We start from the raw sequence: 16386 nt of genomic DNA on the forward strand, positions 1-16386 counted from the left end.
AAGGCATCCCCCGATGACCACTCAGCCCCCCAAGGAGAAAATCCACCAGGTGCAAAGTGATAATGGAAGACCACGATGCTGAAAGGGGAGGCCCTCTGGGCCGATCACCCCAAGGCCACAAACATGGCTCCCTGGCATCCTGATGCCTCTGTGTGTGAATTTGGGGGCAACTTAGGACAGGGAGACCTGGGTTCGATCCCTGGGTCGGGAAGATCCCTTGGAGAAGGAAATGGCAATCTACTCCAGTATTCTTGCCTGGAGAATCCCATGGACGGAGAAGCCTAGTAGGTTACAGTCCATGGGGTCGCAAAGAGTCAGACACGACTGAGTGACTTCACCTTCACCTAGGACAGGGAACCCAAGCTCCACACCTCCATGTGCGCACCCACAGCAGCCACTGGGCTCAGTGCCCCCGGAGATAGGCAGCACCAGGGCCCTGCTCCCAGGTCAGTTCCCAGAACATCCTACAGGAGAGCTAGCCCAAGAGAGCCACCCTCAAGTTCTGGCCCCTGAGATGACAACAGCCTCCGCCCTCACCATGCCCTCCCGCGCCTGACCCCAGGCTGTTGGAGCTCACCTCTGACACCCACTCCCCAGGCTTGGAGCAGCCCGAAGGCCCAGGACTTGGAGTTAGGAACACCAAGGCAGGGCTCCTGCATCAGGAGGAGGGGCCCCACAATCCTCCCACCCTGAACCCTCACCTCAGTATAAAACATGAAGGCTGACACATGTAAGAATTCTTGGGGACACCACCAGCCAATTGGTCACGAGTCTCCCCACTGCCTCATGTGGCAAGTCCCACCCCAGTGCTGGCCCTGACCCCAGGCTTCCCCCCACTCACCTGTCCCCAGGTGGCCAGCTCTTCTCCCTAACACAAGTTGGCTGGATGTCTTCCTCCACAAGCCTCCTGGGCTCTGCAGCCTGACCACATGGACGGGCCTTCCCACCATGTCTCATGTCCCTGCCCCCCACCCAGACCATGCTAGCTGGGCCACCATGGGCTCAGGGTCCATGGATACCCTAGTCCTCTGCCCCTGCCCACCCATTGCTGGTACGCTGTTCCCATCTCATAGACCAGGGACCCTTGCTGTGATTCTCCAGGGAGCCTTTCTCACTTCCCCCAGAAGCTTCTGTCCCCCACCCCAGGAAGACCCCTGGGGTGTCTCTCTCTGGACTGAGAGCCAGCCAGACAGGGGCTCCCAGGGCTAATGCTCAGACATGTCTGTCCATAGGGTTAGTCACCTTCCTAGAAGCTTTACTTCCCAACACACCAGGAGGAGGTAGAGGATGGATCGACCATGGGGACTCCCAGTGGAAAGTGTCCATTTAAAGATGAGAGAAGGAGAGACACTTGCCCCACATCACCCAGCTTCCAGGTGATGCCCAGCACTGAACCCACTGACACACTAAGTCATATCCCAGGGCACCCCTCATTGGACCCTTTCTACAGCCCCAGACTAAGGATTCTGAGCAGCAGCTGCGGAGGCAGCAGTGCCCACTCCCTGCCCCGGCTCAGCTCCCTGGAGGCTTCCTGCGCTGGCCCCTGGCAGCTGCTGGAGCAGCTGCGTGGACACCCAACACTGCTTTCCCCTATTTGAACAGTGCCCCGTGGGATGCTGGCCGGAACCACGTTTGGGAAATTGAGTCTAGACGCTTCTTGACCACGGAAAGAAAAGTCAGCGGCCTGCCGGAGGTGTTCAAGGGCGCTGGCAGGTGGCTGGGACCTTGGGGAACTCAGTCACGGGGAAGTTTCTGGCCCCTGAGGAAGCTGCCTGGGCCCTGATTGGCGGAGCGGTCCTTGCTCTCTCTCAGGAGACGCAGGTATAACAGACTCCGGCCCCGAGGAGGCCGGAGAAGCTCTCAGGGCTCCCTCTCCCCGAGCAGGTGAGCCGGCCCAGGTGTTCCCGGCGCAGGCGGAGTGAGTGCGAGCACCAGGAGGCAGACACGGCCCGGACACCCCACAAGGCCAGCGGCGCCCTGAGGCCCCGAGACCCCAGGCGGGGAGAGGGAGCCCCCAGCGCCGCGTCCCCGGACCCCGTGATGGCGGGCGAGGCCCGGGCCGGTGGGGACGCGGCGCTGCGCCGCCTGCTGAGGCTGCATCGCACGGAGATCGCGGTGGCCGTGGACAGCGCCTTCCCGCTGCTGCACGCGCTGGCCGACCACGACGTGGTCCCCGAGGACAAGTTCCAGGTGGGCCGCGATCCAGAGCCGCTACGCGCGGGAGACTTGCCCCAACGCCGGTCCCTGGAGCGGGCAGGGTCTCGGAAGACGCGTTCCAGAGGGACCTCCCCCGCCCCGCCCCACTGTCCGCCCTCAACACCCCTCCGCTCCCCGAAGCGGCAGAGCCAAAGGATCCCAGCTCCTAACGCCGCAGCCTGACCACGCCCCACCCACCAGCGGAGGGCGTGGTCTCCAGGGCAAGTTACTGCGCCCCCAGCGCCCTCCCTGCCCTCCCCCAGCCGCGTTTAAACCGAGCACAGTCCCGTAAGATGAAACCCAGCTGGTTCCCCACGTCATCCCAGCACCCCCCACTCCATCCCCATACCTGCCCAAGCCTAGGGGATGGACACAGCTGCCTCCTCGGGGTCAGCATTCGCCCTCCGACCCGCAGTGGAGGTGGCAGGAAGTGGGGCCTGGACGCGGCAGGGCAGGGCTCCCACTCCCACCTTTGCTCCAGGAGACCCTGCGCCTGAAGGAGAAGGAGGGCTGTCCACAGGCCTTCCACGCGCTCCTCTCGTGGCTCCTGACCCAGGACGCCGGCGCCATCCTGGACTTCTGGAGGGTTCTCTTCAAGGACTACAACCTGGAGAGATACGTCCGGCTGCAGTCTATCCTGGACACTTTCCCCAAAGGTGGGGGGCACCGGGGTCTGGGGTCCTGGCCGGCTCAGCCTCCCTCAGAGGGGCTGGGGCAGCTGGAGTCGGCTTCTGGGCCCCAACTGGACTGTAAGAGGGAAGGGATAGGGTGTTTAGGGAGCCCCTGATGTTGCCTAGACCGTCTTGGGTTCTAAGAGACCAAGGGGCAGGCCTCACTTCCCTGAACGAAGCGTCAGTTCTGGGCTTGAGCTCGGCCCTCGGCCCTGCACGTGCCCCACAGATGTGGACCTCAGCCAGTCCCGGAAGGGGAGGAGGCCCCCGGCTGGTCCCAAGGCCACTGTGCTGCTGCCCAGGCCCCCCACCAAGAGGAAGGCACTCGAGGAGCCGCGGACTGCCCCACCAGCAGCCCCATCCCCAAGGGGCACCTCCAGTCCAGGTACCCCATTTGAGGAGCTGGTGGGGTCACAGATCCCCTGGGGAGTTCCACACACCCTGCCCCCAGACTGTACCCCTCCATGACCACCCCCTCCCAACCAGCTCCGGGAGCATCTGTCCCTCCTACTTGACCAGCCTGGCAGAGGTCCCTCCAGGGACATAGACACCTGGGTGAGCCCGGCAGTCCATGCTGCCCCCTGAGCCCCCTGGGTAGGCAGACGGGTGTTCTTCCTTTCTCCTGATGTGGCCACCAGAGCTGGATAAAGCAAGGGGCTCCACCAGAGTTTGGGAGTCCCCTGCTGGCGCTCTCCCACCTGCCCCCCAGCCTTGGCCTAGCAGAGGCAAGAGAGCCAGACTGTTGGTTCTCCCCGGCCAACACAGGCTCCCAAACCAAGGCCAAGCCCGCCAAGAAGCCTGAGAGCAATGCAGAACCACAGCGTCTCCCACTGGGCAATGGTGAGCCAGGCCCGAGGTCCTGGGGTCAGGGGCCATCCTGGGAGCTGGGACCATGCTGGCCTGGGGTCACCCCACCTGTGCCCATCCGAATGCCCCGACCATCAGGGCCAGCTTGGACTCTGCTTCCTCCAGAGAATCCTCCTTGTCCCTCGGCTGGACACAACCTGGGACCCTAGAGACCTCCTGTGGCCGGCTGGTGCCAACCTGCGAGCCAGCTGGTGCCAACCTGTGGGCAGGTCCTGGGGACCCTTCCCCCTCCCAGCACTGTCGAGGGACATGTCCCAGGGTCCCTGTTCATTCCTGCCCGCTGTCTTCAGCCAGCTCACACCATACACCAGGCCATACCACGTACATGTACACACATGCACATCACGGCCATCTCTGCACTGACAGGCAGGCTGTCTGTCTGTCTGAGTCTGGCCTGCCGTGGGTGGAAAGAAGGAAGGGTTCTGTTGCCCAGACCCCTCAGCTCCCCACTGCCTGTTCTCAGGGCTCATCACCCAACTGATGACTGTCCCCCCCCCACCACCAACTTCGATGCTCACTTTCCTAGGAATTCAGACCATGTCCACTTCGGTCCAGAGAGCTATGGCTGTGTCCTCTAGGGACGTCCCAGGAGCCCGCGGGGCCGTGGAGGGGATCCTTATCCAGCAAGTGTTTGAGTCAGGTAGACGGCACTGGGAGAGGCTGCCAGCGCATCCACGTCCCCACGAAGCTCCCTGGAGGCTCTGGAGCAGCCGGGACATGGGCAAGGCAGCCGGCATGCCCTGCTCCCCCAGTGGGCCTGCTGTCTCTGGAGGGGATGGTCTGGGCAGGGGGGGCCTCTTGGACTCTAAGGGGGATGAGTGCAACCCCCGCCCTGCGTGACACACCGCTGCATCACCTCCTTCCTCCACTCTCTGTGCTGGGCACCCACGGGGCACGCGAGGACCCTGGGAGCTGACGCAGGCTCCAGTCTCGCCAGGCTCCAGGGATGGTCCTTGCAGTAGATTCCTAGGGCTGTTGTGACAAATTGCCACAAACGGGGTGGCTTCAAGCAACTCCAAAACCGCCGTGCAGGCAGGACCACACTTGCCGCTCACAAGGCTCTACAGCAGATCTTCCCAGCTCCCTCAGCTCCTGGAGGGGCCGCCCCAACCCTGCGCCCCGGCTGGTGGTATCATCACTCCAGCCTCTGCCTCCTCCCTGTGTCTCTGCCTTCTCTTCTCAGAAGGACCCTATCCTTGGACATAGGGTCCAGTGTGAGCCCATCTTAACATCTACAAAGACCCGACTTCCAAATAAGGTTGCTTCTGAGCTTCCAAGTGGATGTGAATTTGGGAGACACGCTTCCTTCCCCCAGCAGAGAACCCTACCTGTGCCCAGGACCCTGGCCCCAGAGCTAACTGGGGGTTGGGTTGGGGGAGGAACAGCACACTGTAGAGCCTCCCTGCCAGGCTCCCCCACCTCCCCGCAGGTGGCTCCAAGAAGTGCATCCAGGTTGGGGGGGAGTTTTACACGCCCAACAAGTTTGAAGACCCCGCTGGGGGAAAGAACAAGACCCGCAGCAGCAGCCTGAAGACCCTGGTCCGAGCCAAGGGGACCCAGGCCCCTGCCCCTGTAAGCACCGCAGGGACCACCCCAGGGAAGCCTGGCCTTCAGTCCCCTCCCCCAGCACTCGAGGGACAGTGACGTCACCTTGGGTCAGGAGCTCTGCTGGGGGCTGGGTCGGCCCCTCCTGCCTCCTCTGTCCTATTGCTGACCCGCCCACATCTCCCGACAGGGTGGAGGTGACTCCAGGGCTGGCCCACGGGACAGGGCCCCAGCCCCTCCTGCCCTCCCCAGCGAGCCCCACCTGCACCAGGTAGAGACCAGAGCATTCCAGGATCTGAGGGGGCGGTGGTTTCTGTCACTCGTCCAGGGACTGGGGGATGAGAGCCAAACTTCTGCTCTCAGTGTGGAGTTCTTTATTTTAATAGTATATATATATTTTTTCCTGATAATACACAACTGTAAAAAGTCACATAAGTCAGAGCAAGTGAGTACTCCTGGGCCCAGGTGCCCACTGTCCCGCGCTTGTAGTTGGGCCCTTAGATGGGACGGTGGCCCCTATTGGAAGCCATAGAAGCTCTTGGGTTCCTCACACTGGTTCTGAACAAGGTGGAACCAGCTCTAGAACCCGACACCTCCACCCGGTGCTGTGCCTGCTCCCAGGAGCTCTGAGGCTGGCGGTGCCCGGGGGTGGGGCATTACTACGGTCAGTGTGCTCATCGCAGCCCTGTCATCCCGGGGCAGGGGAGGGGGACTTCCGAAGGAGATGACACCCAAGGAGGCACGGTGGGCGCATCCAACCAAGGGTGCCAGCAAGCCTCAGGCAGAGGGGACAGCGGGTGCCCAGGGCCCAGGGGAACACGGTTGGGCCTGCCCTCCACTGCCCTGTGAGGAAGGGGCTGCATGGGGATGGGCCTGCAGCCTCAGGGCCCTGGAGCCCAGGCACCCATGGGAAGCCCGACTTTCTTAGACTGTTCTTTCTTCCCAAGAGAGGGTGCTGGGGGCTAGAGTCCCAGAGATGGTGGGGTCGCGGGGCGCCCCAGGGAGCAGGCAGTCAGGGCAGGATTTCAGTTGGGAGTGGGCCAGGGGACTTGGGTGGGGGTGGGGGTCTCTGGGAGGGCCGCCCCATCCTGGGTCTTCCAGACACACGTGTCTCTTTGTCAGAAGAATGAGGACGAGTGTGCGGCCTGCCGGGACGGTGGGGAGCTGCTCTGTTGTGATGGCTGCCCCCGTGCCTTCCATCTGGCCTGCCTGACCCCGCCGCTCAGCGAGATCCCCAGGTGAGCCTCTGCCCACCCCCCTTCTCCCCCCACCCCCCACCCAGAAGTCCCATCGCTCCATCAGTGGATGGTGAGGCCAGCCTGGGAGGGGCCTTGGTTCAGGTCTCTGGGTGGTGGCTCTGGGGCCTGGGATCTTCCCACCCCACCTCCCCATGTGGCCATGCTGTCCCTCCAGCCTGGCCTATGGGGCCCTGAGACCCAAGGCAAGGAGGTCAGCTCCCCTGAGCAGCTGACCTTGAGCCCTAAGCAGAATCTGACTCCAAGTCAGTTTGGGAAGTACGGAGGCCACAGAGCTGCTCCCCAAGGGCCAGGGGGTTCCCCATCCTCTGCCTGGCGCAGGGCCCCCTGTCCTGGCCCACGGGGAGAGCGCTTCCCTCTGCCACCAGCTCGCATAGGTCATGGCAGCCCGCTCTGTGGGGAGGAGCATGGGGTTGGCATTCTCCACCCGGCCCTGCCTAACTGACCGCATGACCTTGACCAGGTCACATCTCTGGCTGGGGTCATCCCTCAGCTCAGCTCAACACTGCCCTTCCATTCTCTTCCTTCCTGCCCCTGACCGGCTCCCTTTCTGCTGGGCACCGTCCCCCCAAGGAATTGGGGGAGAGTCCCAAGAGTGTAACTACGCCAGCCTCAGAGGTCCCGCCTGCAAGGCAGGGTCCATGGGAGCCAAACACAGGCAAAGGCCACTGCTGGTTCCCAGGTGTCAGGAATTCTCGGGGCTCATACGAGAAGCACTCAGGGGACGTGCCATGCTGGTGAAGGCCATCCCACCAGGGCCAGCGATCCTGGCCCCCCAGGCTCTCCTGCCGACGAGTGGGCAGGCCCTTGCCCTGGTCTCCACCCACTTTCCTGCTGGGCCTGGGTTCCCCCTCTGGGGACCATGAGGGTGGGTGACCTGGAGGAGCTGTCAGGCCTCCCCTGCGCTGCCAGTATGGGAATCTACTGTCCCCTCTGTCCTGCTCTGCATGCCCCTGGCCGGTCAGCGGGACCTGGAGGTGCTCCAACTGCGTCCAGGGGACAACAGCCCAGCGGGACCTGCCTCAGGCAGAGCAGCCCCGGCCCCAGGAGCTGCCCGCCGAGACCCCGGTATGCCCAGACCATTCCTGGCCCCTCTGTCTACTTACTCCCTGCCTCCCAGCCACTCTTGTGGGTTGGACCTGCCCCAGCCATAAAGCCAAGCCCCCCTACCCTGGCCTGGCCCCATCAGTCCGACTTTCTCCTTCCTGTGGGGCCACGGGGGTGCAGCCCATTGGGAAGTGGCCCTTATGAGGACTGGTTTCTCAATACACTGATTCTGGGCCCTCAGCTGCCAGCCCACACAGGGGACACACCTCGATCACAGATAACATTCTCCAAAACGGTGTAAGCGTTCTGTCGCCACAAAGGCATGAAGGACATGACACGCGCCCCAGAGTGTTTACTCTGACAGCCTCCAAGGGTCACAGGGCAGTGCCTTCTGGTTGGGAGAGGGCCAGGGGCCATAGACCCCAGAACCGTGCCTCAACTTTTCTCACCCAGTGTGGGCCCCAGGCTCCCCATGCTCATGAACTCCGGGGTGGTTCTAGGCAAGCCCCCTGCAGCCCCTCTGAGAGCTGACCCTCTGCTTCCAGGCCTTCCTGGGTCTGAGGTCAGGGGAAGAGGCGAGGGCACTGCCCAGGGAGCTGCCCCCTGGGACGGACGCTGCTGTCACCTACAAGCACCTGCTGGCCCCGCCCTCTGCAGCTCCCCTGCTGGTGCCTGACCCCTCTGCCCTGCGCCCTCTACTGTGCGTGGGCCCTGAGGGGCAGCAGGTGAGGGGGTGCTGGGGTCAGGGAGCCCAGGGTCCACTGGGGCAACCAGGCAAACCCGAAATAGGACAGTGAGGGGCAAGCAGGGGTAAGGAGGTAGGAGTCAGACGGGTGGGTGTGGCGCTTTCAGGAGCAGCCAGGCTGGCCACTGGGAGGGCAGGTGGGAAGAGGCTGAAGGGAGGTGCAGAGGTTGTGGGGGCTGTGAGATTACCCAGAACAAGGTGGGGGTTCTTGGGAGAGGGGGGGAAGGGGGTTCCTGGAGGGATTCCAGCCAGGGTGACCATTCTCTCCTTGCTCTTGAAACCAAGCACCATCCCCCACCGCGCCCCACCCCTCCACCCCACCAGGGCAGAACAATAAAGCAGGTAGTTTGCAGTCTACCTGGAACCTGGGGCCTGGTAGTCCCAGGTCTCCCAGTCCCTCCTGCATCCTCTGGAGCCGGGCCTCCGGGGACCTCTTGACCAGCCCTGGAGGGGGCCTGGGCCCACCAAGGAGGATGGAGATGGGGCACCTGGTTTCTCCAAGCTGCAGCCCAGAGGTGCTGGGGTGCCCTTGACCTCTCCTGGTCTGGATCCCGAAACTTCGGACCCGCTCCCCAACCCCGTGCGCCCCTCCCAGCCGTTCAGCCTCGGCGGGGTCCCGGCGGTCCTGAACGCGAGATGCTCAGGCCACCGCCACTTCCCCACCCCGCCTACCTCACCCCTGCCTCGCCCGGGTCCTCGGTCACCCCGCCGTGGTCTGTCGGTCCACAGGGCCCGGTGCCCGGCGCGCGCTGCGGGGTGTGCGGGGACGGCGCGGACGCGCTGCGGTGCTCACACTGCGCGGCCGCCTTTCACTGGCGCTGCCACTTCCCCGGCGGCGCCGCTCGGCCCGGGTGAGTGCGGGGCTCGGGATGGGGAGGGGGAGGGCCGGCGCCCCCCACCAAGGCTCTTCGAGACCTGGGTCCCCAGAGGGCGCTCCCAGCCTGGCCCCAACCGGGCAGCCCGAAGCCTCTCCTCCGATCGCCAGGGCCGCCCTGCGCTGCAGAGCCTGCTCCGGAGACGCCGCCCCGGCCCCTGGGGAGGGGGCGCCCGCCGCGAGCCCCGCCCGCCCGGCTCCCGCGACCCCCAAGCTCACCGCCGGCGCGGTCGGCCCCGGGGCGCAGGTGAGGGGAGGGACGCCGAGGGCTGGGGGTGGTGGGCACATCGCCAGGGGAGGCCCGGGGGACAGCTTGGCAGTGGGCACCAAACCGCCTGACAGTTATGTATGGATGATATTTTTGTTTAAATCGATTCCTGCTTAACTTAAATCTACCTAAAAAGGAAACCCTTCTGGGACTTCCCTGGTGGTCCAGTGGCTAAGACGCTGTGCTCCCAATGCAGAGGCCAGAACTCGATCCCTGGTCAGGGGACTGGATGTGGAAATTAAGACCTAGCACAGCCAAATAAATACTTTTTTAAAAAAAGGAAACCCTCCTGAGCAACAGTGGCTATGAAGTCACTGGTTGGTTGCAGGCCTGGCTCACGATTAACCCAGGCTCAGGGCTCCCCTAACCCCCAGCACCCGACCCCCAGCTTCCCTGAGCCCATCCCTGACCCCTCGACCCCCGGAGTGCCCTGTACCAGGAGAGCCATCCTGGGGTGGGGGTGGGGCAGGGAGAGCAGGAAGGAGGCTCCCAGCCAGGAATGAGCAAGCAGGCACACACAGGTGAGCAGTGTGACTCCCTCCGCCCCCGCCCCCCCCCCCCGCCGCCCCCCCCTCCCCCCCCCCCCCCCCCGCCCCGCGTGTCATCGCCACAGTCCTCCAGCAGCCTGGGACCCTGGGACCTTGGGAGGAGTAACTCTAGCCTCATTGAACCTTACTTCCCAGGGCTCTCTCAGAACCTGGGGACACCCCCACCCCCACCCCAACACCACCACCACCACAAGTTTTTCCTGATCAGAAGCCTCCAGCCCCCAGCAGGGACTTCCTAACCCCATCCCTGCCCCGGAAGAATCCTTGGGGGGCCCTGGGTGGTGATGTCCTACCCCTATCCATGGTCCATCCCACCTCCCAGCCCCGCCTCCATCTCTTCCCTCCTTACACTCTGTGGGTGATGGGGCTCTGGGACACTGGGCACAGAGGGCCCCCACCTGCTGGTGCCCCGTTCCTTCTGGAAGTCTCACCTCACCCCCAGCCGTCTGCTGTCCATGCTGAGCCACACCAGGCTGGTGGCCCCTTCAGGGGCCAGAACAAGTGGCTGTTTGCAGCTGCAAACCGGGCATTGTCTTATGGTCCCACTTAGTATGGCCTGTCCCCCTCCTAACCTGTGATGGGGGAGTGTGCCTCATCTCCTGCTCTGGCCCCTCGCCCAGGAGCAGGGCAGGGAATGTGTGACTGTTGGTCACTGAAGGGCTGGCTTGGGATCAGACCCTTCCCCTCTGGGCCTCAGGATTCTCACTGGTGACAGGGGTCCTAACAGCTGCTCCTTCCCCCAGAGCTTGGAGGCAGGCAGGCCCCTGGGGCCTTGGGCAGCCACTTCAGAGGTGTGGCAGGGCCCTGGGCGGGCAGCCCCCACCTCACTCATGCCCACTCCATCTCTGCCCTGCCCCCGGGAGCTGGATGTTAGAATTCAGTTCCCAGGGTCCCACCTGGAGCAGTACACAGCACCCGCTGCCCTGGCCTGGCCACTGCCCCCAGCCCTGCCCCTTCTGTAGAGAGTCCTGCTTCTGTGGTGATGACCCCAGCAGGGGTGTGGAAGTTGGGTTGACCTCCTATCTTTCTGGCATCCAGGTGGGGGACGATTCTGCTGGTCATGAGCCGGTTCTGCACAGGGACGACCTGGAGTCCCTCCTGAGTGAGGTAACGTGTCACCCAGCCCCCTCCTCCTGCCCTCCATCCCTTCCTCCACAGCCTCTGAAGCAGTCAGCACCCCTATTCCGGGCCCATGGCATTCCACGGGCCCTCATTGCCAGATGGTGCTGGCCTCTCCGTGCACAAACAAGCCGGAGGGGGCCCCGAGCTGCCCCCTTCCCAGCCTTGCTGGAGGTCCCAGGCCCGGGACCCTGAAAGGCTGGTGGTGCAGAATCTGGCACCAGGGCCGCTGAAGCCTGACGTGGAGGCCGAGAGTTTCCCCAGGTGCAGGTGGGGGCTGGGCACTCTGGACCTTGCAGATCCCTCACTCACTGCTCTCAATGCAGGCTTCTCCACCTGGTGATGAGCAGCTAGAATAACTGGGAAGAAAAGGTGGCTTTTAGGAAAGGTCCAATTTCTCTAGCCACCTCCAGGCCTCTGGTGGCCAGCGTATGTCCTCCTCAGGACCCTGGTGTGGCACTTGGGGATCCCAGCTGACCATGGAGTCCCTGCCTTATGTGATGAGCTGGGCACGGGCAGGTCCCAGACACTACAGGTGTCTTTAGAGAGCCCAGGGCCCCAGGATGCCGGGATGACCCGAGGTGCCGATATATGAAAACATAGGGGGCAGACGCACAGGCCCTTCTGGAGCAGATCACCTTGTTCTGTTGGAATATTGGGCATTCCCGAGGCTCCTCCTGTCCTGCTGGAGCACCAGGGAGGTCCTGCAAGAGCACCAGGGAGGTTCTGAAAAGAGCTGAGCAGAGGGAGGGAAGGAGCTGGCTCTGCCGGTCACCCGGGAGCCGAACAGCCGTGGTGGCCATGCCCAGGCTTAAGGGATGCTCAGAGGAGTGGACGTGTACAGTGGGGCCTCAGGCCTCAACATCCTCTGAGTAGGATGGCTGGGTTGGATGTTGATGACTCAGGTGGCCCTGAAGGCCAGGGCGGACGGGCTGTGGGCCAGGCAGGCACACCTGCCCGCTGAGGCTCCAGCCAGGCCCTGAGCCCGCTCTCTGCTTCCGCAGCACTCCTTTGACGGCATCCTGCAGTGGGCCATCCAGAGCATGTCCCGCCCGCTGGCCGAGGCACCCACCTTCCCCTCCTGATCTGGATGCTGGGCTGACCCAGACTGGGCTGCAGGCAGCATGAGAAGGAGAAGGGAGGCACCTGTGGACTCTGGCGGAGAAGACTTCACACTTGCAACCACCAGCTCTGAAAGGGATCGAGGGGAAGGTTAGGGCCAGGATCTGAGATGTTCCACGTGGCATCAACACTCGGCTGATCAGCACCCTGTCTGAAAGTAAAGTCACTTCTGTGTGCTTGACACGACTTCCGGTGCAGTGTGTTTGTTTTGGAGGGTCTGTTTCTGGTGCCCATCGTGCAGACTGAGCTGGCTGTATGGAAAAGAGGGTGCCAGAATGCCGCTGGGTGCAGGAGTCCCTCTGCTCCACCTCTGCGGGAGCCCCCGGCACAGCCCCTGCCCCACTGGTCTGGCTCTGCCCACCTCTGCCTGCCCCCCGCAACCTCAAAGGGCCCAGCCCATCCCCACCTCAGGGCCTTTGCACGGGCTGCTGCCTCGGCTCTGGGTTCCCCTTGGTACTTCGCCTGTCTCTTTTCTCACCCACGGGAGGTCTCAGCTCCAAAGCCACATCCTCATTCTTTCATGCAGAGGGTCATTTATTCGGGAAACCCTTACTGTGTCTCTTCTATAGGCTGAGCACTAGGGAACATTCTTGTGGCAGGTCGTTCACAAGAGGAGGGTGACCTTAGAAGCAAGACACAAGACAGGGCCTGGGGGCCAGCGTGTGGCGGGCGGGGGGGGGGGGGTGGGAGGGACCAGGAGTTGTCGCATCTGGGACAGACTCCAGGCCAGGGGTGGGGGTGCTGCGGGCTGTGGGGGATGGCACTGGGTATCCTGCTCACCGCACCTGCCACCGGAAGAGAGCCTGTCAGAATGGAGATCTTTCCTGGTGGTCTCTAGAGGGTGCTCCCCTCTAGACCAGCCCCTGGGGACCTGGCACTCTAGTTCTCAGCCACATTCGTCCCCAGGCCCTGGCACAGCTGCTGGGTCACTGCGACTGCAAGGAGATGGCAGGGCTGTCATACCGCTCACCTGCAGGGACCCCTCGGTAGAAGTCCTGATGGGGGTCAGAGCCCTGGGGAGGAAGGGGGTGGCCGCAGGCCTGCTGTGCCCTGTGAGTGGGGGGCAGCAGTTGGTGTGTGTGGACTTGGGACTCATGGGTTGTGTCGCCACCCGGGGTTGGGCAGGCAGGGAGCAGTCTGCCTATCTAACAGGAATGGGGGTCCCAGCATGGGACTCACAACCTCTGGACTTTGGGGGGTTTAGCGGCTCACTGAGCCTCTCCGGAGCCCCTCTGTCCTGGGCACACATTAGGCAGCCTCTGTGGGGGTGGGGCTGGAAGTAGCTGACCTGGGACAGCGCTGGGGAGGGGCTGGCAGACACCCTCTGGTGTAGGGGGTAGCTGCCCCAGGTCACAGGGTGAAGTTGTTTATTCACACAGGGAGCTGCTGAGGAGGACGCTAGTGTCACATGAGCGAGTGGGCAGCTGTTCCAGGGCAGCCAGGCTGGGCGGGCAGCAGCGGGACAGATGGCAGTGGACAGTGATGCCAGGCCGTGGCCACATGTGGAGCGGCCCAGCTGGAGACTGGATCACATTCGTGGACAGAGAAAGACCCAGTGGAGGAGGGACTAGAGACCAGGCGTGGGTGGCTGATGAGGGGAGGAGTGAGCAGGGCCCGTGGCGGGGCATGGAATGGACCAGGGGCGGGGTGGAGCAAGGGCTTTCTGACTAGTAGGGGTGCCCTGCTTGCCTGAGAGCTGTCTCTTCCCCATGGAGCCCAGCTGCCGTCCCTGCCCCTGTTCCCCACCCGTAGGATGAAGCAGGGCTGGATGAAGGCTGCAAAAGCCAGTGGGGGTGGCACGGTGGGTTTGACACAGTGGGGACAGTGGCAGTGGTGGAGGGACGTGCCAGGGAACTGACCAGGGTGGACCCAGATGTCACAGACACCCTGCCCATCATGGTCCACATCCTCCAAGGACCCCCACAGCTGCTGAGCACGGACGTGGCCAGCCCTCCTCTCCGCCCACTGCAGCCCCCCTGCCACTGGGTCTCATCCTGGGCTCTGGAGACCCCTGCCTCATCAGAATCCCTCTGTGGACAGGTCTATGAAGACCCTCCCTTGGGGGCTTGGTGCTCCCATTGGTGGCCCGGTGGCCTCCACTGCACCCGTGTCACTCTCCTCAAGTTCAGGAAATGTCACTCCGAACTTAAGCATGGGGTAGGGTGCGGTGAGGGACACACAGCAATCCCAAATGTTGTCTGTCTGTCCGTCCATGGTGTGCGTGCAGGGAGCTCGTGGGAAGGAGGAGGTGGGGAGGGGCCGTTCCTGCTGTCAGAAGCCTGGGTTGGTGGCATTGTGTTCATACAGTGATTTATGCTTAGAGGACGGGAGAGAACGACCGTCGGGAGTGGGCCCTGCCCTTCTGCAGCCCCTGTGCTTTGCTCCTCAGAGGCTGCTGTCCATCTGCTGCTCCTGTCCATCTTCCTGTGGGGCTGGAAGTTGGTCTTGCTCATCTGGCAGTGAGTGGCGGCCGGCTACATAACCCGCTGCAGCATGTGTCTGCCCAGTGGGTGAGCAGCACCGGCCAGCGGCTACATTTGTACATCCTGTTCCTGGACTCCTTTCCTGGGCAACTGTGACAAAGTGCCACAGACCAGGCAGCTCAAACAACCTTGGCCTCTGACCTTGGCCTCTGTCTTTGACCCTTACAAGTCCAAGTCAGTTTGGGGGAACCCCCTTCCTTGGACTCTGAGCTCTCTGAACATCTGATCTCTTTCTCTTCTTCAGCCTTCATACTGATCACCTGGCCTGCCCTCAGTAAGGGTCCTGTTGAGGGGCTTAGCCATATCCCCAGGCCCCAGTGTTTGCTCTTCGAAATCTCCCTCCACTGGCCCTACCTTGCTCCTTGGCCATAACCCCCACTTTCCAGGTTGTATTCAGAGTTGAGCTGGACCGCTCTCCCCTCCTGCAAACCCCACTGCAGAGGTCTCCCCCTGCACCAGGTGTAGTCCCTGGCCAAGTCACTTCAGTCCTATCCGACTCTGCAACTTCATGGACTAGCCTGTCAGGCTCCCCTGTGCATGGGATTCTCCAGGCAAGAATACTGGAGTAGGTTTCCGTCTTCCTCTCCAGGGGATCTTCCTGACACAGGGATCTAACCCGCCTCTCTTGTGTCTCCTTCTTTGGCAGGGGGGTTCTTTACCTCTAGTGCCACCTGGGAAGGCCTTTAGCACCTTAGCGAGTGTCATGGGCTCCTTTTCCTGTAACATGTGCAGGATTTGGCCACGACATTACTCTTTTCATCCACATGAGGCTGTCAGAGGTCTTGATCCACCCTTGGTTGGAGGCTCAGCTGTCGCTGTTCAGAAATTGTTAACTATTTGTGAATAAGGAGTCTGAATTTCATGTTGTGCTGGGCCCTGGACGGGGTCAGAGGTCACTGCCAACAAGCGGTGAAGAGCCTGGTGGAGGTGGACACATCGGGGCTTGGTGGGCTTGGGAGAACACAGTGCTCTGGACAGTCAGAACTCAGGATAAGCAAGTGGGCTGAGCTCTTGGCTCGTGGGCTGAACTGGACTGGACGCAATCTCTGTCACCCCCTGTGCCCCGAGCTCCATCATCTGATGTCACCCTGGAGCTCCCAGGACAGTTGTCTCACTTCCATTGATTCTCTAGGGACTTGGAGGCCATCTGGGAGCTGAGTGGTGGTACTGAAGGTGGGGGTCTCACAGGGGTCCTGGGGACAGGTACTAGTGGGGCCCAGGCCCCGGGGGTCTCTGACGGCCACTTGATCTCCACCTGCAGCTTCTGCAGCCTGGCTCTAACCGGATAACAGATGTCCACAGCAATGCACTCCATGCAGCCCTACTGAAGCCCCCCAGCCCTCCAATAGAGACCACCCACTATAGGACGCCCGTCCTGAGCACCATGCACCCCAGCCTCAGGGAAGCCCCTTGTTCTCGCCATAGCCTGTCTTCACACCTTCAGGGCATAGGCCCCTTTGTCTGGTCACTTGCTCTCTGACTGTCCCCTCCACGCTGTGTGTGCCAGGGGCAGGTCTGCACAGAGCCCAGGCTGGTCAGTGCTCAAAGTGAGTGAATCCAACTCTGAAAATGAACTAAGCATTCAGTAACCATGGAGAAACAATGTCAGAGGTTGGGATGCTATCCAGACAATAAGAATGATAAA

General features: G+C 62.6%; 1 protein-coding gene across 1 annotated transcript; it reads left to right on the forward strand.

Annotated features, from left to right (window-relative positions):
- AIRE (autoimmune regulator) lies at positions 1299-12402 on the forward strand. Its single transcript, XM_018050658.1, has 15 exons — positions 1299-1376; positions 1885-2190; positions 2678-2852; positions 3097-3252; positions 3633-3707; positions 4261-4374; positions 5164-5306; positions 5470-5550; positions 6402-6517; positions 7501-7603; positions 8128-8307; positions 9057-9178; positions 9313-9403; positions 11056-11124; positions 12141-12402. The coding sequence occupies exons 1-15, from the start codon at positions 1299-1301 to the stop codon at positions 12219-12221; spliced, it is 1890 nt and encodes a 629-aa protein (XP_017906147.1). The 3' UTR covers positions 12222-12402.

Source organism: Capra hircus, chromosome 1 (assembly GCF_001704415.2).
Source record: "Capra hircus breed San Clemente chromosome 1, ASM170441v1, whole genome shotgun sequence".
In the NCBI taxonomy this organism is placed as follows: domain Eukaryota; kingdom Metazoa; phylum Chordata; class Mammalia; order Artiodactyla; family Bovidae; genus Capra; species Capra hircus.